This window comes from Synchiropus splendidus, chromosome 8 (assembly GCF_027744825.2).
Source record: "Synchiropus splendidus isolate RoL2022-P1 chromosome 8, RoL_Sspl_1.0, whole genome shotgun sequence".
NCBI lineage: Eukaryota > Metazoa > Chordata > Actinopteri > Syngnathiformes > Callionymidae > Synchiropus > Synchiropus splendidus.
In genome coordinates, this window is record NC_071341.1 from 22092862 (window position 1) to 22117597 (window position 24736).

The 24736-nt window shown below is 46.2% G+C and overlaps 1 protein-coding gene across 4 annotated transcripts in view; it reads right to left on the bottom strand.

The window, feature by feature from the left end:
- npas1 (neuronal PAS domain protein 1) overlaps positions 1-24736 on the bottom strand; it is a 47792-nt gene that overhangs the window by 5153 nt on the left and 17903 nt on the right. For all 4 annotated transcript variants that reach the window (XM_053873227.1, XM_053873229.1, XM_053873231.1 and 1 more), the window contains 4 exons: positions 13214-13281; positions 11035-11124; positions 920-1094; positions 732-847 (listed from right to left, as the gene is read on the bottom strand). In XM_053873227.1, the coding sequence (XP_053729202.1) occupies positions 732-847; positions 920-1094; positions 11035-11124; positions 13214-13281 (449 nt within the window). The remainder of the gene's footprint in view (positions 1-731; positions 848-919; positions 1095-11034; positions 11125-13213; positions 13282-24736) is intronic.

Genomic DNA, 24736 nt, shown 5'->3' on the forward strand with positions numbered 1-24736 from the left:
CTGTGGATGTTTAACATAAACATAAAGGCCATTTTGGATTCTAAAAATGCAGCGCGCTCCGGCGCCAGTCATCTGTTGTGCGACAATCCCGCCTGAGATAAGGTCGTAACCATAAAACACTGGAAACGAGCGGGTGACAGAGCTGAGCAACACTGGCGGGAACAGGAGTGAGACAGCGGCGCTAATGTGCAGGAATGATGGAGAAACACACCGATGTGAATATAGATGTGAAAGAACGCGGCTCTTGCTGCACACACTTCGGGCCAAATAGGCTTGAGCTTCGGAAGCGCCACATGAGGCGATAAAGAATTCAGCCGTTCATAGCCTCCTTTTCACCAAAGTTAACAGTGGAAGGAGACGTTTAGGTTCAAAAACTTCAACTTCATATGCAAAAAAGCCTCATAATCAAAAGCAAGATGGCTGACGGAGGCCGAACAGGAAGGGAATACGTCCCATTCCTGTTGCCATTCAGCCTGTTCTAGGAGACTCTTGCAGGTTAAAAACATCAAAGACGACTAAGGAGTACTACAATATAAAAGTTTTCTGAAGTTCACCATTTCTGTGGTTTTCTGGGCAAATCTTTCACTTTCCCGCCTGAAACAGTTAAAGTATGGTTTTTAACAGGCCTTCAAATGAGAAAGAAGTGTTTAACCTTTAATAATGTGATATATTTTTTTAACTTTTGCTGTGTGTTTTGAAGGTGTTGAAGCAGTCTAAACAAAGGACGGCACCTTGTATCCAGAAGACTTGACGTGCAGGCCGCGCTTGGTGAGCGTGGACTTCATCCGGATGAAGAAGCCGCGGTCGGGAGGCTCGTCGGCCGGAGCGTGAGGACTGGACGGGGCGGCTGCCGACAGCAATGCTTGGTTACAAACCCAGACACACTTTGACAGAGCAGATCTGCGACTGGGCTCAGTACCGGGCTCCGGAGTGCCAGCCAGGGAGGAGGCCGAGGCCGAGCTGGAGGCGCTCTCGGGGGCGGTGTGGCAGCCGGCCTCCGCCCTCAGGTGCGGCCGGATCCCCAGCCGCTCCGCCATCTCCACGTGGTCCGCCGGGTGGATGTAGTCGAAGACACTGCTGCCGGTGAGCTCCACCTGCAGGGAGACACACACACACACAGGCTCAGCTCAGCTCGAAGCAGCAACACTCGCGCGCACACACCTGCGCCAAATCAATATATGTTATGACAGGAAAATGAAAACGTTGCTCCGGGTTACAATTCAACAAGGAGTGTGGAGCTTGTAAGACATTCCCCCACACACACGCACACACAGATGCATGAGTCTCAGAGGACTAAGTGACTCCAGTATTACACAAATAAAAGCAGGGAGATAGAAATCAATGGTATTTGCTGATTAAAAACAGGTGAGCTCCGAGTCGCTCCAAAGGTCACATGACTATTTTTATTCCTCCTGGCCCGGCCCGCTCTTTCATTTAGTAGCCGGCGGCAGTCCATCCCAGCGGCTCTGTATGATCCCATCATCATCATACATCACAGTCGCATCTCTAATCATTTAAAGGTAATAATGGCGGCGCTGGCGCATGACATCCATAAAGGCAGCACCATCGGAGCAGGTGCGACACAAACTCTCGCTCGCTCGCAGCCTCCATTACATCTGTGCACGCGTGTGCGCCCCGTAGCAGTGGATCTGATAAGGCTGCGGCAGCCTCACACCCTTGTCTGTAGGACACAGCCATTTATTACCGGATTAGAGCCATTTACTGCCAGCTTTATGGGAGCTTCAGCAGGCCCTCAAGGACATCACAGCCGGAGAGCCGGGCAGGGGGACGGAGCAGGCGGGAGCGGCCGGGTGGGAGTGACGGAGGAGGTGGAGGAAACCCCTCGCTGGGGAGAAAGTGAGGTGAAGCCGCCCGGCCCCGCGGGGACGCCCGCTTTAAGGGGCCAGTTTAACACCTGTTATAAAGGCCAAACTTCAGACGTAAAATAACTTGACACTCGTATAGTTATATGCCGTCGCCGCCGACGACCGGGGAGAGAGCCGCGCGCAGGATGACAAATGATGGAGTGACACGCAGGCGGAAACCTGACCGTTTTAATAATGCTTCAGGTCTCCAGCTGGAGACTCAGTGTAGAGCTGCTTCTTCTCCTTAGAAAATCCAGACAGATGAGGCGGTTTGGACGTTTATTCTACCCAAGACAGACGAGTCTTTTTCACTTCTAAATTAATGACTGAATATTAGGTGGGACTCGACTAGAATAATAACAATCATTAGCAGGTTTAGAATTAATTAATCGCGATTAATCGCATCATATCTGACAACAGAATGATCAACTTTATGTTGTATCTGTTCACAAAGGCTTCAACATCGGCGTTTGATGCATGAAGTGCATCATTTTTTGTTTCTGAAACTTACATCGCCCTGCTGTTGACTCATTTAGATCGTCGCCTTCATTACATCGCTTTGTATCATGTGATGCACCTGGAATTGGAGTCTGAAAAATGTTCCCTGCGATAGAAAGTTTAAATGCGATTAATTTTTATTTATCATAATGAACCCAGCCCTTTTAAGGACGTGGCATTCTTTTACTTTACCAGTTTCTGTGTTCTTCCTGTAGTCGGTACAATGTTGTTTTATTAAGTATTTTATAAAATTATTATTATCTATATAAAATATTTTCCTCTAATCATTTTCTCCAACAAACTGTTTTATTTCCAGGCAAATTCTAAATATATCCCTTCTTTTCAAGTCTTCAGCTTGTTGTCATTTGTTGAGGATCGGATTCATGTGAAGTCGTGTCAGAGGCATGTTTCGTCCAAGGCTTTATTAAGGGTGAGTGATTTGTGCATACAGGAGCCATGACTTTGGGCTGGACGTCTCTGAAAGGGAAGCTAAGAGAAGCGGCCTTGTGGCAGCGAGGTGAGCGGCAAGCGCAGCCTATTGAGGAGACATCAAATATCAAAATCAAAAACAGACCTTCGGTGGCGTTCAAGAAGGCATGAATTCAAATGTCGCAGCTGAGTCTGCGCGGAGGTGTTGTCTCGGAGGAAACACAGGTCAGAAAGATGCAGAACTCTGAGGGCAAAACCCAAACTAGGAAGCCAACAGTGGCTAACTGGTGCGCACACTTGAGTCCAGCCGCACAAATGCAACGTGTGTATACGGGTCTGTGAGGAGTTTCATCTCGCGACACCAACATTCTCAGAGAAAAAGCTTCACACAAGTGACACTGAGGATCGTATCAAATCTAAATCCTGCTCTGGTTTCGTCTCTCACCTTGGCTTGCTGCATCACAGCCAGTTAAAGGGGCTGCAAATATCTTTGAGATCAAACTTAATCCTCCGCGTGTGTGCACAAATATTTAACCCCAGAATGTCAATGAAAGATAAAACTGCATGCAAACAAATGCATGGTGACATTAGGTGCACGGAGGGAGGGGAGAGAAACTGCTGCTTAAATTCACCTCAGGATGTACGGCAGCCAGGAAACTACTCTAACTACAGGCAAGTGAGGAAGGTGGAGCTGAGGCCGGAGCGTGTGGGGTCTTCAGGAGCCAGACCCGAGTCAGGTCCCCCCGCTGAACTGAATCATCTGCTCCTGAAAACCTTCCTGTTTTCAAGTTTCGTCTTATTAAGGCAGGAATTTCAGGACGAGTTTTGGAGCAGTTTTCTGATCCTCTAGAATCTCCAGAACCTGACCGAAGAGCGTTAGATGATCTCCTCCACTCCACTCACTGAGACAGCCTTCCTTTTGAGGCAGCAGAATTGGAGGGGTCAGTGAAGAAGAGACTGAGGTCTGCGGAAAGGACCAGAAACCAGTGAGGTGGAGAGCAGGAAGGAGCTTCATGACCGAGACAGCTGAAGGTGGAGGAGACTGGCTCCCCATGGCGACCCCTGATGGAAGCTACCAAAGGAGCAAGACACTGTGTATATACGCAAACTAAACAAAACTGGACGCATCAGAATGCAACATGAAGTGGCCATGGCTGAGATTTTAGCCTGACTAGAAACAAGTTCCGGGTGAATCAAAGTGTTTTGGGAGGAGGAAGATGCTGTTTTCATCTCAGTCTATTTGAAAACTGTGGAGGAATTATTGTTCCAGAAGAAGAGTGAAGCCTTTCAGAGAAGAGGCGAGCCTCTAAATGAATCAGAATATTCAAATGTCGAATTGGATGTCTGGTCCTTCGCACCCGCTCACAGCACCATTTCCAAACAGCCCAAAACTGCTCTCCACTGGCTCCTTCATTATGACATTTATATGGTGTGAATCTTCAAACAGCGACTGGCTCTGCAGAGTAAACGTTGTTTTTGATCCGCCGTCTCTCCGCCGTGTAGATAAAACATCAGCTGTGAGATAACTAGGTGTGGATTTCTTTTTTTTTTCTGCCAGATTTCTTTTGATTTCGACATCAAAACTGACTTTTTCATTAATATTTAAATATGAGTGGTTTTTTTTATCTATATGAAAGAGGCTGGATATTTGACAAGCAATTAGAGGGAGTTTGGTTTATCAAACTCTGGCTGAACCGCGTGTTTCCTGCCATGTGTTTAGCTTCGTCTTTGGTGGAGAGATTTTCCTCGGTCACTCGGGGAATGTGCTGGAAGTCTGAAACCTCTGTCCTGGACACTGGACACGATCCCTCCCCCCCTCCGCTCCTCCGCCCCCAGGTGGAGAGACAAACAGGTCCTTACAGGCTTTAACAGGCTCAGGGCCCATTCGTATAATATCACTCCATCAGCAGCAGGAGTGGAGGGATTGAAAAGCAGATCAGACAAAAATGGGAAGATGAGAAAGAGCTGGAGCGATTGAGAGGATGAGTCAGGGATCAGGCATCAGAGCAGGTCTAGGGGGCGGCGCGGGGCCAGACGTGATATCGCACCTCTGCGGATGTGACTGGACTGTCTGCTCTGGTGTCAGTGCGTGTCATTGTTTGTGCGAGCGGATGTCGCTCACCAATGTGTTGGCCTGCGCAGACACACACGTGCGTGCGGGTGACGGGGCGGGGGGAAGGAGAGACATGATATAAATAATAGCAGGGGGCTTTAATATGTATGAGGCATCCGGGCAGTGGTCCACAACACACTCTCAGCCCTCACTGACTGATGGGAGAGAGAGAGGGCGGGAGGGAGGGGAGAGGGGCTGCATACTAACCATCCCCAGATCAATTCTCTCCTCCCTCAATCTCGCATCCTTCTTCCCTTCTCTTTACCCCATTTATCCCCTTTCTTTCTCCTCTCACCTGCCGACCCCCCTCTCCCCTCCTGCGTTTCCCTTCATCCTCGGTGTATCCGGGTGATTCCGGCTGGGGGGACCCTGACGCGTGGACAAATGATAGCGGCGGGCGCCGAGGGAGCGGGCGCAGCCCGTGCCCTTGGCCAAGGTGTCTGACCTGGGCTAAGCCTGCTAAGCAACCCGCTGTCAGGGGAGAAGCCCCCGGCGTAAGGGGTCAGACGGTGGGGACAGGAGAGGGCGGAGCCACAGGGGCAGCCTGCCCTCTAAAACAAACCACCAGTTACACTTTTCACTCCGAACATCGGCTGTTTGTCTGTCCTTGCTCCCTCCCTGGAGTCCACATCTCCTTGCCCACCCGACCCCCCTCCCACAAACACAGGTCCACACACTCCCCTTGCCATATATCACCCAGCTCTCCATATCGGCTCCATCGAGTTGTCTCTCTTTCTCATCATAAAAGCTCCTCCATCACCGCTTCAGGTGGACCTGTCTGCGTGTGCACAAGGTTTGGAACATCATCTGTGATCATAAATAATTTCATTAGAATGCTGATGGCTCGCGCCTGTTTGAGTCGCGGTGATGGGTTAGGCCATCTGCTCAGCTGATAAGAACAGCTCTCTTTTATTAGCATCTCCACCAAAGCCTCGGCTGCCTTGTTTACCTAGGCAATCCCAAGGTGAATTTCATTCCTACTGCACATTTAAACTCTATTTACACAATCACTCTCTCTCTCTCTCTCCCCCGTCTACCTCCCTCCCTCCCTCCCGCTCTGCCGCTCTCGCTCGGGTTCCTTTTGTCAGTTTTCCTTCTTCCCAGTAATTGTCTAGTCGCTCGCTTTCCATTTCCAGTTTTTTTTCCCACCAATCTAGAGTGTTGTTTCAGAAGGTGTACAAACATCCATCAAACCTCAACTGGATTCACGCTGTTGTTAGAGTAGAGTGGAGGCCTTCATCAGTTCTCTCTGAAACTCATTTGCAAAGTAAAGACAGCGAAGAAGACGGTGATCAAACCCTGACTGTTCAGTTTAAGCACAGACTCCACCCTCCATCTCAGGGTCAGAGTTGCTGCAGATCTGGGGTCACTATTGCATCAGCAGCCGCTGAACTCTTGGCAGACACATGGCATTTGGAGAGAAAACGTAACTTCTTTTCCTCCAAAAACACTTTCTCAGAGCAAAACTTGGGTGAACATGAACTTAGGTTATTTTTATTTAATTCAAGGGCAATATTCACAGATAACTGACCTCAGGAGAAATTTTCCAATACTAATAACAACTTCCTCTGGTGCACTTCGCAGACGCACATGGGACGTTGCAGCCTTTCGCAGCCACTCTGTGTTTCTGCACGTGATGTTACAGCAGTGTTGATGCACTTGTAGAGACCCGGGGAAAGTTTGCTTGCTCCATCGGACCCAGGTCTGCGATCAACTTGTTTTCTATCAACAACTTCTCCTTGTGTTTTTTTTTAATGTATGTACACTGTGGGTTAAAATGTTGAATATTGAATTCATGGAATTACATCGACTCCCTTATTGTCTGAGAAACATCATGGCAGCTCTCACTACGGTCCAGCCAAGATTCCCAGTCACTCCTCCTCAGCTGTTGCTTCCATCTCGCCTGCACTCTCCTCTTCACCTCCATTCATCTCTCCACTATTCCATACACTGCATAGGAAACACAACATCATTTTTATCACAGGGATGTGATCGACCTATGCTCTACAACACCCGCGCTGTAGTTTCTCACTTATTTAACTTATTTCTTATATCACATTGGAAACCATAATACAATAAAAAAAAAAATCCTGTGTTCCATTACTGGCCAATGAACTACATTTTCTGATTTAATTCACTAATAATGTTGCTTTCAGCGTTGCTAAATCACTGGCCAAACTGTTCTACAGCAACTTTTTATAGTTAGATGTTTGCTACTCTTAATATTTGGGAGTCATCAGTCCAAGTTTTAATCGACCACATTTTCACGGAACAATAACGGTTTTACTGCAGCAGCTGCAGTTTCGCTGATCCGGCTTGTTAATTGGACTTGCTTGGCTTCATTTTTGACACGGGCTTTCCACAGCGTGTGTCCGGCAGGTAGGTCGGACACCAAATTGGGAGGATACAAAAAGAAAAAAAAAAAAACAATCATCAAAATAGATTTCTGTTAAACTGATTTAAAGTAGGAAATGTTGAATACAAGTCAATAGACTTTTATTACAGAATGTATCTGTGTTATTACCAAGAGAGATTTAAGGAAGTGGCTCTTTTTCATGATCTATGTCCCTCGGCTACAGACTGTTGAGGTTTCATGCTTCTGTTTCTACTGTTCCTTAAAGATGAAGAATAAGATCAAAAGCAACTCTAAAGCACAGGAGCAGAGACACAGAGTTTTTGGTTTTAGTCCAAATGAGATTTAGCTATTGAAAATGTGGTTATTGACTGTTAAGCGCCGACGCACTCAACTAAAGCAGCTCTTTCGAGTTAATGTTTGTGTCTCTGAGCACAGCGATAATGGCGAGACGATGGGGAAGTGAAAGTCCTCTATCAAAGGCCCTTGGAGCTGGATCAAAGTTTTTACTCCTCACGATATCTTTGGTTTATATACTGTACAAACATGCATTAATATTCCACCATCTTTTCCCACTGGCCATATGACCACAGTTGATTTGGAGTCCTGCTCCAAACTGCATTTTCAGGTTACATTGGGGTCGATTTGTTTATTGAAGAATGTTGTGGTGCCGAAGATTCCTCGCCTGTCTTTCTCCTTCTAACTATAAATATGTTTGCAAAGCCAATGAAAGGAAATCTTGTTCTGTTTTTTTATTCTTATGACAATAAAGAAAGTCGAAGTAAAAGTCTGTCGATCGTGTTTTACTTCATTACATCTAAAAAGGAGGTGATGTGACTGCACTCTTAGTGTCTTGCCTGATCTTGCTCGTGCGCCTCTACAGAAGGTTCGATGTGGATCACACCAAAGCAGCTGCTCCACATCAGGCCTCCTGGCTGCCTCCCTGGTGCAGTGTTCCAGACATGCTCACGCCTGAACAGACCTTGGGTCAGACTCAGAGCCCGCCAGAGAGGCTATGTCTCTAGACCCCCTCACACCCTCTATTACCCTGAAAAATACTGGTGGAGGTGACTGAGCAGAGAGAATTCTGGGCCTCTTTACTTGAGCTGCTGCCCCTGTGATCCAACCCCGGAAGAAAAAGGACGGATTTACAGCACTTCACAGTCACAGTTGATGCTCAGTAAGAGCACTTTTCAGTCTTTTTGAAAATGGCATATATTGGAATTGAGTACGGTGTATATTAATAAGTCATCTTCTCTGTGATAATCTTTGTCTCGACATCGTGCAATTCCACGCAGATCACGCTAATCTCTCACGGGCCTCAGCGTCCAATGACAAGCAGCAGGTTCTTAAATAAAATCACAGGGCGCATAAAATATGGCGATAGCGTGGAATGAAATTAAGGGAAAAGCTTGCTAGCTCCTCTATAATGCATCCATCTGGAGGAGTGTGGCGCTCTCAACAAGTGAGATGTGATGATGAATCATAAATCAAAACCGTTTGCATCATGCATACATCCTTCAGAAGCCATAGAGGACAAATAAGACTGTTTTGAAACGGCAGACAACAGAGCGCGCTCCTCGATTATTGTCTGGAAAACATCCCAATGTCAAGCGCTGACGGAGCGGCGGAGGGTGACCTCTCCCCAAACTTAAGATTGACTTTTTTAGTCAGGCGAAGCGCTCGGCGGAGGAGTTGCTGAAATGATGGCTGTGCTAACACGGCAGCTGTTGTACCGCTCATTGACGGTCGGGACCCTCCGTCACTGCCAAGGTAAAATGACACCTGCGACGGAGCAACTCCGCTGACTGGGCCGCCCCACTCATCCTTCTTACTTCCCAACACCTCTCTCTTATCGCCCCTCTCCTCCCTCCGTCCTCCCCCTCTGTTTCTCTCCTCGCTGTCTCTATCTATCTTCCCATCCCCCTTGGTGTTTTTCCCCCTCCCTACAATCAATGTGGCTTTTAAGATGCCTATCGATTTGCTCCCCGAGACAGGCCCAGCACGTTGGGGCGACACTTTGATTGCTGGGCCAGTAATTACTGTTATTATTTATGCATCTGGGCAAAATGGCAGGACTTAACATTCACAGTACAAGAGGCCACAGGCAATCAACAGAGGTGAGCACCTGGAGAGGAGGAGGGGGGGAGGTGGGGGAGTGATGCCCCGCGAGGGTTACACTCCAGAGAGGAGTCGGAGATACTCACACACACGCACACACACACAGACACGGGGACCATATGAAAGTGTAAGCAGGGGTGGGAAGTAGAGCTGAAGCAGGTGTGTGTGTGTGCAGAAGATTATTGTTTTTTAAAGCCCATGTGAGTGATTGCATGTGCACCGGCGCTGAAAATCCCGTCCAGGTGAGATGTTTATGCTGCACAGCGTAACCGCCGCCATGCTGCAGCGCCACTTTCTCACTGACGTAAAGGTGTGTCTTTCTTTTTCTATGTTGTGTTAGGCTGATGAGTGACTGTGGACTGAGGCGTTTTCAGAACTGTTGGTGGCGCTGCAGAGCAGGACGTGGCAAACTCAGTCAAGGGGCACGGTCTGTTTGATTTGGACAAGTGGCCAAAATATCAGGTCTGAGTCTGGATTTCTTTCTGAAGCCCTGAAACATTCAGTCCCATTTTTAAGGCATTTTCCAGAATCATACATGCAGGCAACAACCAGCCTCAAGAGTGACTGGATTGGCCCTAGTCCCCTGCCTTTCATATCTAAAACTGACTCTGAGTATCCTGAGGAGCTGGGACAGGTGGGACACATCATGAGAGATGAGGAATGAAAAGGTGCCTCTCCAGCTCAGTCTCGCCTCCTGCAGGTCAACGCACACCTCTGACCTCCACACCAGGCTCCAGCGCCTCACCCTTGTTAGCTGGGATAAACTGTCAACAAGGAAACTCTTCATACAAACGTGGAAATCAAGCTATCCTGCCACATCGCACCAGTGATGGAAAGCTACATCGTTGATTCACGGCTGCAAAGATGGTAGCATTTCTGCTGCTGCATTTCAACTTCTACCATTCAGAGGAAATGATGTGTCAATAATTTGACCACTTCAAATGTATCTCCAGTTTGACACAATCCGAAGATTAAAAAGACACTTCAAACTTTATTGTTCTTTGTCAAGGCCACTACACACGACTGGAGTGTCGCGATGGGTCGATGAGGCTTCATGAAACAGTGACCTTACTTTGAGAGCTCAGCAGGTGGCGCTGTTGGTTTAAAAATGAGGTGCAGGTTTCAGTGAAATGGTTGTTCAAATCCAAAGATTGTAGAGCAGAGAGCGTCACCTAGTGGGCGCTGAAATGAGGACACTGTTTCATGAAGCCTCACCAGCCCATCACAACTCGAGTGCAGTCAGGCCACAAGACACAACCCACGGAACAAGCGCATAACAGGCATGAGATAAATGGATTGTGTTCTTCATTTCCGACAGTGAGTTATGAGCTGTTTTGTGATATTTATGTTTTGGGAATTATACATATATATCTATATATCTATATATATATATGATTTATTAGAAAATAATAATTAGAAAACCTTGGTAAATATACGATACTCAACGGTGGAGCCAAGCCACAAGCAGCACAAGCAGAAAGGTGAGGACCTTTTCGTGATCGGGAATCACAGTCATCCAATAAGAGTGAAAAAGTGATCAACGCTCTTCAGGAATTCAAATGGCAGCTTGTAGAAACAAACTCCACATGAGTGGAAGGACGCGGGAGTCCAGGAGCCAGGAGCAGCGTGTGGTGTGTGCAGTTGTTCTGACTCACCTGTGAGAGTCCCAGGTAGATGGAAACCGTCTCTGAGATGTACAGGAAACGTCCTTCCTGGCTCACTACAAACACGAATCCATCGAGAGACTTCACACATACACACACACGCACAAACAAGACAGACAAATTAGAGCAATTAGTGTGTATCGAACAAATTACAATGAGCGAACAAACAAGCCGTCGCCCCTCGCCGTGAATAGACTCTCCCAAGCAGCCTAATCCCCAAACTCAAGATCACACGTTCATACATTCATGTGATCAGACATCAAACAAGCGCCATAAAACGCAGACTGCAGCGTGGCATAACAGCTGGCAACAAGACGCCAGCTAGCACACGCACACACGCGCGGTAAACAAAAAAGCAGAGGGGCGGGACGTGAGCAAGTCAATCAGCCGCTGTAAAGGGGGAATGTTTTTACAGACAGCACCAGGTCCTGAGTGTAATGAGAAGTGAAAGGTACACAGCCGCCCCATTAGCGCGTGCTGCTTTAGAGACTAATATTAATGGTCATAAGCGGCATCCAGGAGCCGACTCGGCGTCCTCGCGCTCGCAGAAGGGCCACTCCGCTCTGCAAGAATGATTGCTATTTTGGCGGCCCGCTGCCTAAAGTGGCCATTGTAATTTATGCATCTGACACATCCAGTATGCAAATGTGCGGCCGGGGTGTGGGGCGTCGCGTGTTGTGGCCGGGAGAAAAGCAGCCGCCTGAATGTCAGAGAACTAAAGTGCAATTATCAGGCTATTATGGCGGGAGGACAGCTGGGAGGGAAGAATCATACAGTTTTTCTGGAGCGTTAATTTGATTTCTATCAGCGCCGCTCCCTAAGTATCCCCCTTCTCTTGAAGACCTGTGTAGCGCTCTTTGTTTTACCACTACCTTCCCACTTCTCATTCCCCACCTCCACTGCCTGCTTCTTATCTACACCTTGCTTTTTTTCCCCGGCTTAATCCCTGTAGTTACCTCGTATCTCTCTGCTCTAGTCGCTCTGCCACTCGCCTTCCACTCCTACTGCCGACTGCATCATGATCCACCTGCCCTGCACTTCCTCTGGCTCTTTGTCTCCACACCCTGCATCCCTCATGCCTCACAGATGCCCTCAGGCTCCATTCATCTGCCAGCGCCGAAGGGAATCAGGCCAATATCCTCCTGACGTCGGAGGAATATCTGACGCTAGTTTGTCCATAAACATAAACAAGTTAGAGACGCTTAGACGCTGATTTACATGCCGGGTCGACGGTGGTTTCTGCAGAACAATGAATGGACCTGTAGATCAGTCAGACTCATTTTCACATGAGGTTTGATGTTTGAAAGCGTCCTAGAGCTTCGGGTTTTGATATATATCAGAGACACGCCATTCTCAAACGCACTGCTTCAACTGTTGCTATGCATTACGGGGCTTATAAGCTGCATCCTGAACGAGACTTGCCCACGTGACTTGACTTGCTTTCATCTATGGCCGGGACCTCGGTGCGGGCAGGCTTTCAAAAGGGCACCTTCTCACCAGTTGCCAGTCTGGTGCTGGTTGTAACAGCTGACACCTGATTGGCTAACCCATATGTGCTTGCGGCGTTGGAACCAAAACCCACTCTGGCCCTTTTGGGGGGGGGGGGAACCTGGTGTCAGGTGGTATAACTGCAGCCTAATTCAGGCTACACATTAGCTTCTCTCTGGCGAGCTACAAAACTCATCATAACTAACAATAAACTAGTTCTCAATTTGGTTTCCACAGCATGTATTTCTCGAGCTTGACCTCCTCCCAGGCCTCCACTTTGGCATATGTCCGTCCCGCAGGTCACTTTCACACAGCAGTACTGTGGCGTTCTGAGGGCTACAGGTGTTTTCAACTGCCTGCCTCAGCATCCAGCATCCTGCCTGGTTTAGTCGGCATCCACGTGTCGTCTGTAGTGCTGTCGTGTGTTCAGTGTAAACACAGGACTGGCGAGTGATGGCAGAGGACGACGCTTGCTATCACAGAGGCGGCGTGTGGGACAAGTTTAAAAGAAAAAAAAAGGTTTCTCCTTCACTTCCGAAACCCAAACAAGAATGACACTATAGACACCAGGAGCCCCTGAGATAAACCAGGGAGCCACACTTCCACTCCACTCGTGTGCTGGTCCCCATAGGGATGCAACAAGAATCAGGCATTCAAAAGAGTCAAGTGTTTCTGCTGTTACCTGCAGGAGGTGAGCCCCGAGGTGCTGCTCGAACATGTCGGTGGCCAGAGAATGGGAGGACCGTCGTACTGCGGAGAGAGAAAAGACAGAGCTCAGCTCCACTCTACAGACTCATGCAGCTCCCTCTTTCTTGTTTTCAATTTGCTGCGCGATGCCACCAGGCACACTAGAGGTCATCCAGTATTTTGTCTGCACAAATCCACTCAGCCCCTTTTTTTTCTTTTGTCTTAACAATGTTCTCTCTATATATATTTGCGATAGGTATATAGTTTAGAGTTATATATTTTGGATGATAACAAATACAAGTTTTCTGTGTATTCAGAAAATAATTCATTTTTTTCCATTTACAGTATTAAAGTAATGTATTAAAAATATTGAAATATTCCTGACTCACGACTACTGAAACATATGTTATTATGAGAGTAAGACTTTTTAAATACCTATTCCTCCATGAAGAGTCGTAATATAAACATTAACCTTGACTATAACATAACATCAAACATATATACAAATAAAAACAGGGATTTTTTAAAATCACTTAAATGTCTATTTTGTTTCAACATTTAGTTCAGGTGCTTGTCACCTCAAATGGTCATTACTGTGATTTGGAAATAATCATGCAAAAACTTCCTCCGTAGATCTTAAAGCGATTTCACAACAAAGTGAGCAGCCAAGTCCCCGTGAGCTCAGGTAACCTCACGTCTCTCAGACGTCTCTAACCAGCTGTAAACTTCCTGAGTCTTGTTGCTCCGGTGTTTCAGGGACTGGAGCACTGATCTCAAACAAACATGCCACTATTCCAAGGAATCCTGAATCCAGACAAACACAATGGAGCTCAGGAGAAAGAGAATCCTCTTCCTCAGAGAGAGCACTAAAGTATTTGGCACAAAATTTATCTTGGAAATGAAAGAGATTAAATGCTACCACAGGCGGCATGTACAAATCTATTTAAATAAGAGGCGGCAGCCAAAACCAAAGTTTTCCTGCATTAACGTATTGTATTGCTGGAGAAAGAACATCTCCACAAGATCAATGCCAATCTGGCTGAATTCAAACTCCAGGAAGATCAGACTGAAAAAGGCAAAACTACAATCACACTATTCCATCAAGTCCTGAAACTTCAGGACTCCTGCTACAAGCAAAGGATCAAAGGTTGTTTCAGAGTTCTTCAGTGTTCTGGTCCAGGCCCGCTGGACCATTTTAGAACCTGGATGACATCACTGACAACTGTCCAAAACATGCTGGAGGCCCATCACACCATGGGTCTCTAAAAATGGCAACCAAGACTTGACTTTAAACCGGCCCAGATTAGTCTGAGCGGCTCTCACACTCAACGCCTCTGCAGCTGAACATGCCGAGTTTGGCAGCATAAATCCACCACTTTATAGTCAACATATTTACTGCCATGAAGCAACGTGTCGCTCCAGCAAAGCATCTCCAGTTTGCATCTCAAACACGCAAGCGACTAGTAGATGTGAAAATCATTACAGGTTGAAGCAGGAGCTACTGTAATAACACTGTGGAATCAAATATTTCAGTCAAAAATAAAGGATTCTTCACCGCTTTATTCTTTACATTAGTACCGAAACTCAAGAGATATTAAAGGTTCTCAGACTGACAGGCAACTTCTGCTCAGATTGGAGGTCATTTTTATCAGTTATTCTGCCAAAGAAGAGATTGTTGAGGACAGAACAGAGACAAGAATCAAACCATAAAATCATCCTTTCTGCATCATCAGTGGAGAATAGTACACAGCTCCAGCATATGCACCAGATACTAGTGCCAGATTTAAGAGCCACACACAAGGAGTCTGGTCACATTCAACCTCCTGAGACACAAGCTTTTGTCAGGGGCCATTTTATTTTCATTTTTCCTCTCGGCTTAACCTTCCATGAGAAGATCTGGTTGGACCTTCATTTTATCTTAGTTCAGAAAGTGCTTGAAGACTTCTGACTGTAAGACAACACCTGTAGACACCTGGTCCATGGAGTCTTGGAGTAAAGCTCCAGAAAGTACATTTAAGTTAATTAAAAACTAAACATTTTGGTGAAACACGCTTTTTATGTTTGTTTCGATTATTCAATGAGGAGGGGAAAAAAGAATTCACACCAAACACACTGAAGAAACTGCTTTTCTCAGGCGCACCACATTATACAGGGTGATGTCATCACCACCAAATTATCCATGATGAAGGAGACTAAATGAGATTATGGATGGCAAATATAAGTTTAAATAAAGTTTCAAATGCAGCACAGAAGGACTTATTTGAACACACAAACGTGAATCATCCTTACGTGAGACACCAAGTCTTGATTGTTGTGAATAATGCTGTAGAATGGTAGTAATACTTGCAGTAAACAAGGTAGGAGGCTCATACTTTTGTCATTATTGTAGTCGCAGCATCGTATTTGGAATAACAATTGTTCTAATAAACAACGAATCATTTCATGAACTCAAAACAATCCTGTTTACATTTCTTATTCTTCTTATTCTTATCACATCACATCATATCCCCTCAGCACTTTGGCCTTAGGTCTCTGTAACGCTACTTCTCCGTCCCTCCCACTCTGCATAAGATCCCTGTTTAAATGGGAACTGAGGCAGAACCAGACTGGGCCGGGCTCTAGCTCCGTTTCTGGACTCTGGAATGAATCGCTTCCCCCTGATGTCGACGCTCATGTGGACAATTCCTTGTAAACTGGACCATTGTGGAGACAAACATTGTGATTCATCTAATATAAAGCTCAAAATAATTACATCAAGTCCCACACAACAATGTAGTGATACTTAAGTGTCTCAAAGGCAAAGTGGCATCTTATTTGGCTTTTATATCGGTTCATTGTAGAATAGTCAGTTTAATTTTGAGTCAGTTGAAGATGTTTGCGGTGAATATAAATAGCAAGAGCCCTGTAGAACAATAGCAGCAGCTAGGAAGGACAGCGGCGTGCGGGGAGAGGAACACACACCAAAACAAACGCGGCACCTATAGAGGCATGATACATAAACTACGACACAACCATTTGTAAATATGACACGCTCGGCAGAGGAGTTTCAAATCAGCGGTGTGTCTGTGACATCTTTAAATCAGCGGCGAAATAGAAAGAAACTTGAACCAATCAGGATGATAAACAGAGAAGGAGAGGGGATACGTGATGCACACCACTTAATCTCCGCCAGACACGCCGACAAGCGCGCGCACGCACACACTTATGGGGTCCGCATCGCCACTCTTAATGCATCCCAAACACAAGCTATCAGAGCTGCTTCAGTGCCAAAGTGGTGCTGTTTACCAAGGCAATTACAATACAAATAGAGTTGGAGGTGGTTAGGCAGGGGAGTCGGGAGGAGGGAGGGAGGGGGGTGGCGGGCGGAGGGGGGATAGGTATATGAGAGAAGCAGAAAGGGTGAGGCAGGGAAAATGAGAAAACACTAAGGAGGGCGAGAGTGATCACTTTCTTCCAAGCAAACGCAGGCATGAGCCGCTGCGCTGACATGGAAGATTAATTTAGCAATCTGCTGTATTTACTGTTTTATGTCCAAAAGAGTCTCTGATGTGTGTGTGTGCGTGTGTGTGTGTGCACCTGCTAAAATGGGGCCTGTATGTGGAAAGTAATCTTAGTCCAACTGCAACGTTTCTAAGCACAATGTTCCCTGTTCAAGAGTCGCCGCGGACGCTGTGTGTGTGTGTGTGTGTGCGTGTGTGTGTTGGCGGCACATAAAGGTGGTTTGTGTGCACCGTTAGGGATCATTGGATATCTGCGCGCCTGTATGTGCGTGTAAGCGTGTGTGTCCAAGTGTGTGTTCTGCAAGGTTGAGGGAAATCAATACACGTTATGACAGGAAAATGAAAGGACGGCTCTGGGTTACAACTGAGCACAGAGGAGGCTCGCGAACACACACACACACACACACACACACGGCCCAGCTGCACACACCTCCAGCAACACACACACACACATATATATATGGCCCAGCTGCCCGCTTGTGATGTGGCTTCAGTGAATAGGAGAAGGAGGCTTTCCATTAGAGTAGTGGACACACACACACACACACACACGAACACACACACTCTCGGACTAAGATGCTTTCCGATTAAACAACGGCCCCAACACACACGCAAACTTTCTCTCACGCACATAAACACAGAGTTGCCGGACAAAGCCACAGTGGCATTGTGAGATTGGGGTCCCCCTGTGTGACAGAGTGTGAATATAAATAAGGCTAGTCAATTCAGGGCAATGAAAGGGGGTCTGGTGTTGGGACCCTTCAGCCGAGCCAGTGACTGGCTGCGGGGGTGGGGGGGTGGGGAGCCGCTGTCCCCGGTGGGCTGGCGACGGTAATGCATCGCAGCAGAGTCTAGAGCAGGCTGATCATATGAGGGGGAATCAAACAGGACACACAAGAGGCGGGATGTCAGCTGGTGTGAACCAAGAAGGTGTGTGTGTGTCCTGAGTCTCAGCAGCCACACGTCCCCGGAGGAGAGGAGGTGACGCTGGGTGATCAGTAGTGCTGAGTAGTGTCAGCAGGGCGAAGGAAACGCTTGATGTGACATGAGGCCAGGGGGGCTGACGGATGAGTTTAAACACACACTCACACAAATACACAGAGGACCATTTATTAAAGACTGCCAGGCTACAATAGGGCGGCCAGGAAACCAAAACACTAGCTGTTGTGTGTGTGTCTGTGTGTGTGTGTGTGGGCACGCACAGTCAAGTGCACATGTGAAGAAAGTGGGAAGTGGAGTTGGTATCTCACACTGGGAACAAAGATCCCTCTGTAGTGCTGCTGATTTATGTGTGTGAAAGTGTGTATTCCAGTGTGTGTTTGAGCTCTTTTAAGATGGAAATAGAATATATGTTCATATAGCATTACAAAAAAGTGGTCAAAGAAAAGCCATGTATTTTTTACACTATTTCATTCTTTGGAATGAGAGAGGTGAAGAGGAAACTTGAATGAAGCCACACTGACACACACACACACACAGGAGGTCACAACAGTGAGCTCAGACATCAGAGTGATGATGATGATGATGATGATGATGTGGCAGGGAGGTCACATTTGGTTACTGACGTGTCCCATCCTCTTGCATCACAACATGAAATGATGCCAACGGAGAGTAATGGGAATCACTGTGACTAACTCCTCGTTCACGCACCGCTTCATCAACTTCATCTCTGTATTGAGATTCACACCCGGCACTTTTACCAAAATAATGATCAGAATTCAAGCTCCATATTCAGGTATGGCTTCCATGATTCCACACTGCTTCACACAGTCTTCCTTACAGACGGTACACAAATCCACCAACATGAGGAGCAGCCTTGACTTTGACAACGCTCCAGTTTGACAAAAAAAAATGAGTTGCTGACAAAACATAGCTGCACAAGGATTCATTTCTGCCATTAACCATCTGGACAGTTCTGACTCTCAACATCCATCCTTTAATCCATCTAGAAAACATCCGCCCAGAGGTCATCAGTGTCTGCGACCAGTTCAAGGACATGAAATCCAGCATAGCCCTTCCAGACGAAACACAGCAGACTGAAACGCTTCAGTCTTAACTCTTGTCCCACTCAACACTCCACAACTCCACACACAAGTGGACTTTAACCTCTAACCAGGAGCACTAACCAGCAGCAGCCACAAACACACCGTGCGATACCATGTCAGCCCTGGCGCCTGTTTTAATCCATCATTTTGTCTGGATTATTTTCAGAAAAAAATCTGCAATGTGGGTTAAGACCTGTGGAAATAGCCACTCTCTCTCTTTAACGTTAAGGCTTTAACTCACACCTGGTTGGTCAACAGGTTGGTAACCTGTACAAATATACTATTCACTATTCTACTGTTTGTGATGTGTTAACAGACAACACACAAGCGACTGTGTTATGTCTCATCCATTTGTTCCTTTTTTATTGCTTTAAAAACAATGTCAGACAGCACTGATCTTGATTTACAATATATTAAACAACTACTGAGATGAAGTGCAGCTGACTGTAAGAGTCAGACTCAGGTGTTAAATAGAAGAAAAATTCAAAAAGCATAAATTAGATCCATCACTACTGGGATTTCGCTCTGCACCGTATGTGTTTGTGATTTAAGGAGCTCAGAAAAGTCCTCAAAATCAATCGTCATCTCAAACAATAGTTTGATTTTATTAAGTTTAATGGACTGAATTTTCTTAAATATCAAAAGAGGTTTCTTCTAGAAGAAGACATAACAATGGTGGAGACTCTCCGTCCTCCAGTGGTGATACATTTAACGCCTTCACCGACCAGCGCCTCCTACAACGCTGCCTCCGTTTCATCTTCTGTGTAAGAGCTACATGATCAATGCTTCTTCCACAGTCGCCATGTTGGTTTGGGAGTTTGTTGCTGTCATTAACTTTTGCCTCTGGGCTGCTCCCCCTGGTGGATATATGGGTGAACAGCCATTTTGCAAATGGCATTTCATGTTACAACTGGAAAAACATCCCAACTCTATTAAGGACTAACAGTGATCAGCTGCTGCTTGTTGGTGATAAGAGCATTCAGTAGGATCCCAAAAAGGAAAGTGGACAAGCCAGGAGTACTTGCACTTGAGCTGTGACAGTGTCGAGCTAAGAAGTTACAAACAACAGAAGCAAAACTTGGACTTGCTTTGGTTCAAATAATTCTCAATGTGAAACAGTGAGGAGAGACAGATGACAAGCTTTGTGGACAGGAACAGGACGTGGACAGGAGGACGGCAGAGGATGGTCTAGACAGGTTCAGGATGGCAAACCGTGATGGCCAAAAGAGTCATTAAAACATTGGTATGAACCAAAAAAAGTAAAGAAACAAGGCTATCCAGAGAAATAAAACGCACCTGTGTCTCTACTTTTGGAACCAACCCAGATGACCAGCCTAATTCCACTATTACGACAAACAGAGCGTCAGTTAAAACTACAAAAATCCATAAATGTCCCCACAACACCAGCGTTGACCAGTCACCTGACTTACATGAGGCAAAAAAACCAAGCTAAACTGAAGACCTTCCCCAGGTTCATCTGGCTTAATTGAAACAGTCGCCCTTGAGCAACGGTTGAGGTTTTAATTGCCTTTACTGGAGCCTTCCAAGGTCAGTGCTTCATCAGAATTTACACGTGCGGCATTCAATTGCAACCTTTTGGATGCATTTCCACCAATTGAGACATTTATTTAACTGAAGTTCCTTCTTGTAATAGGATACAAATACAACGTACAAGGATAGCGATCGCATTCCTGCCTTCATCCGAACTGCTTTATCTCTACCTGCAGTGGCTACATTTGGGGTACTTGCCGTGACCCTAATAAAATTGTTTTGCTGGTGTGAGAACAAAGGTATTCTGTTATTTTTGTATGTGCCAGAAGCAACAGCGCTCGCCTCTTCCTGCCAAGGAGACTGGACTGCGAGGCTTAATTTCATCGTGGGAATAAGAAACTGAATGGGACACGCTGCGATCAGACACGTTAATTATGGAGCGACTCGCGGGTCAACTCGCGGGGTCTTCCCGGCGCCTCATGAGAAGAAAAGATGGAAATTCCATTTGAATGATTTTCATTACACCTCTGTCTAATACATAATTTAGTCCGGCTCAGGTTGGTGAGAGACAGCGGTCCCGCCTCCATGCAGATCGCTGTCCACACCCACGCCGTCTTGCTCCCCTCCCCCATTGTCAACCTTTTTAACCAGGTTAGGCGGTTTCCATGGAAACCAAACAGCCTCCTCTCGCTGGTCTAGTCCATCTTTCTCACTCAGTTTTGGTCACATTTCACTCTTTCAAAACAAGAACTGGACCAGCCGCCAAGTTGTTTGCTCCCAGCCCAACGTGACGGCTCCAGCGAGCGGCGACACACTCATCTTCTCATCTATCCCCCTCTCCCAGCGCTCCTCCAGGTCTCTGTCTCGATCCCGTCATTGCCTCGCTGGTTTTGTGGTCGAACGTAATTTGAGTGCAATTAACTTTCCCTTAAAAGCCTGGGCTGCTTTTAACAGCGTGAATTAGAGGGGAGAGAGAAGCAGGAAGAAGATGGTGGCAATGAAGGAGGAGTGAAGGGACCAGGAGCGAGTGGAGGCAGATTGAAAGTCAATGTCGACGGCGCTCGGCAGCAGAGACGGTGTGTTTGACCTCACCAGCAGAGACAGTTAAACACTCCAGACAGCCTGTTGCTGTGCTCAGCTGGGATGGTACACAGGCGTCCCAGACCCACCAGGCTACATCTGCTACTGCTGGACTCAGTCCAGGGCTGACGCAAACATTAGGAGGAAAGAATCTCACACATCGCCTTGTTCAGAGCTTTATCTTCATTGGATCTATTACAGATGCTCATATTTGATGAGGTCCCACCCCGTCACACTGTCTGGATGGTTGGACCAAGCCCAACACAAAGTGTTGGAGGAATCATGTTCCTCTCTCTCACATAACAGTAGGCTGAAGCAGTGCTTCTGTTCATCAACACTCCTGATGCCTAAATCCACACATGAGTACTAGAGTGACTGAGACAGTACTGTATACTTTTCGTAGGTGCCTAAAGATTCACTCACTACAGATACTCCGGTGCTGTTTCACTCATCTTATGAACCTGGACTTCAAGAAACCAGATCAGATCTACACTTCGATGAAACTATGCTTTTCTCCACTGCGAAGAAGAAAAACAGACTGAAGTACTAACAAATCTAGTACTGTCCAAGGTTGTCACAGCAGATCAGACGTGGGCAAGGTCTGGCTCGGGGGCCATATTCGGCCCCTTGCCTGCATAGACGTGGCCCTGATAAGGTCAGAGCAATGCCACAAAAGGCAATGTACCTTATCGTTTGAATTAGTATTTGAATTGTGAATAAAACATGTTTGTTTCGTAGGTGTTGATATTATGTCCTCCCATTTTATCTATCTGCTTTCCTTCTCTCTTAGCTGTTGATACTCGAATAGAAATCTTTAAATTGGATTCTTTTCATGACAACCTGCAATTGCAGTGGCTCTTTCTGACTCATCGATTTGCGGAGCGATGTATGTAGCATATATATATATATATATATATATATATATATTTTTTTTTTTTTTTTTAAAGCGGCCTAAAAGTGTGCCTCAGTTGACACCATCAGTAGCTTCAAGCCCCTCAACATCCCCTTCAAATCACCTCACTTATACAGCTAAAGCTCGCAAAGTACAAGTGAGAGAGGAAATGCTTGTAATGATTTAGTTTGTTTTTACTGTGTGGGCATCACTTCTTTTTTTTTTTTTTAGCAGTGATTATGAAAATTTTATGAACTACCGGTTGGGTTTTGACCAGCTATGAGCAGTGAATCCCAAAACTAAATATTAGCATAAATAAATGGGAGCTGTCACAGATGAATGATTGCAGTCTTCTAAGAGAGAGTCATCCGCCCGTGTGGCTTGAAAATGTGTGTGTGGGTCAGGGAAACACTGTGCTATTGCTTTACATGAATTAGTCACTCGCATGTCGCGCACATATTTAGTTTCCTGTCCAGCAGAGAGAGGGAGAGAGAGTGTGAGAGAGAGTGTGTGTGTGGTAGAAAACAAAAGCACCAGGGAATTGGAATGAAAAGCAGGAAAGCACAGGTCATTGTCCTTTTCCTCCCTGCAGCCTTTACTTTTCATTTTCTCCTTACTTCTATAATCTGTCTCTTTCCTCCTTCTTCTCCATCTCTTGCCCTGCACCCCCACCTCTCTCCCTCTCTCTCTCTCTCTCTCTCTCTCTGTGAAGGTCATGCAATTGATTTTACTCTGTCTATTCATTTTTCAGGACTGGCTTTGAAACGTGGGAAGCAGACAAAAGCCACGCGGGCTCCTCCTCTTGGCTCCTCTCGAGCCTCATTCCTCCACCTTCCTGGTTCTGCGCTGCCCCTCGCCCATCCTAAAACACTCGGACCGTCCTCTCCTGGAGCGCAGCCCTCTCCTCGCGCCGCGCTCCATTTCGTCCCTTTGAAAATTTCCCCTCCGCATCGTTTCCCCTCTTTCTTCATTCCTCTCTCTCTCCTCCAGCAGGTCTCTGACCACGTTCCACTCACGGAATTAAAGTCATGCATCACACTTAAAACCCTGCCAATGCATTGTGGGTAGACTTGTTCAAACTGATGTCCAAATTAGCATTGCATTTTAAGCGCCAGGCCCGCTGCGACGGCGCGGCCCGCCTGTACAAATCTCCAAACATTTAATAAAAAATCGCCTCATATATTAGAACTTAATCTGCCGCTCCAGATAATTCCTACTTGTTACAGCGGCGGCTGCCGGCGCTCGCTGTGCATTTGTCAAGTGCTTTACAATTCACCATGACCTTCACGTACCTGCTGCAGGCTTCTGTGTATTTGCTGTTATGGTCCACGTTTGTACGACATGTCGCTTACACTGTAGCGCAACGCGCATCTGTCTTCCGACAATAAGTCCAGTTTATGCACAAAAACACACCTGGTGTTCCGAAGACCATTTTCTATCAAGGCCGGGGAGAAAAAGAACAGCGGCGAGAACAGTGAAGCAAAACAATTACGAGCTTGTAGAGAGCAGTCAGGGTGACAGATGTGTGCAGGCGCAGTGGACATCACTCAGGCGCTGCACTGCATATTAGATATTGAAGAAGCGGAATGGATTCCTCTTTTACAATTGATATTTGGAGGTCTTTCATTATAGCTCATAATGCTACATGAACTCTTGTCTTTTGCATGGAGAACTTGCTGATTGTCGCAGAGTTACATGCACATATTGGTTTGATGGCAAAACAGATGAATTTTTTGCTTTGTCTTTATGCATATTATTGAGAGAACTAGCTTCCACCTGTCGAGTCACGTAGTAAAAGTAGTAGTATAATGTCGACTGTGGGAGATTGGGAAGACATTTTTGTTAATAATGTCCATTGTTGACAATCGTGACATGAATGAATGGTTCTACTATTAGAACTTAACTTTAATTTTTCAATTAAAAAAGATGCAGCTCCACTCCAAGACTATGATGGATGACTTGACTCCAGTCTCAAGAACAGACTGAAAAGAATGCTATTACAATCTCTCCCATTTTCACTTTTTCCTCCATAACTATTAACCGTCATTTCAGAAGCTAAACTCGACACACATTCAATATTGAAGCAGACAGAATTAAACATGGGGTATGTGTCGCCCCCTCTAAGTGGGAAAAAAAAAGGATAAAAATTCATTCATGACCTTTCTCTGACCCCGTCCACTTACCTGGTATTTTCAGAGCTTTGAATCACATCTAATATTCATACTGGTCTTACAGGTGTGCAGCATAAGAAGTAGCCCAACAGAACCTTGCTATTAGTCATGATGGACTGCCTGCTGGACCTGGAGGATGTCACATGCATCACTCAGAAGTCAGGAGATAGTTAGATAAAAAGGAATCCTCTGGTGAAGGGCAGTCGGTCGGCCAAGGTTAAAAAACAGGGAACGGGGTTTCGTTTCATCGCAAGATTGGACGAAACAAACGTGTCACCTGAAGCGTCTTAATCCTCTATTAGTTCAATAAACGTTAAATATTTTGCTGAATTCAAACCT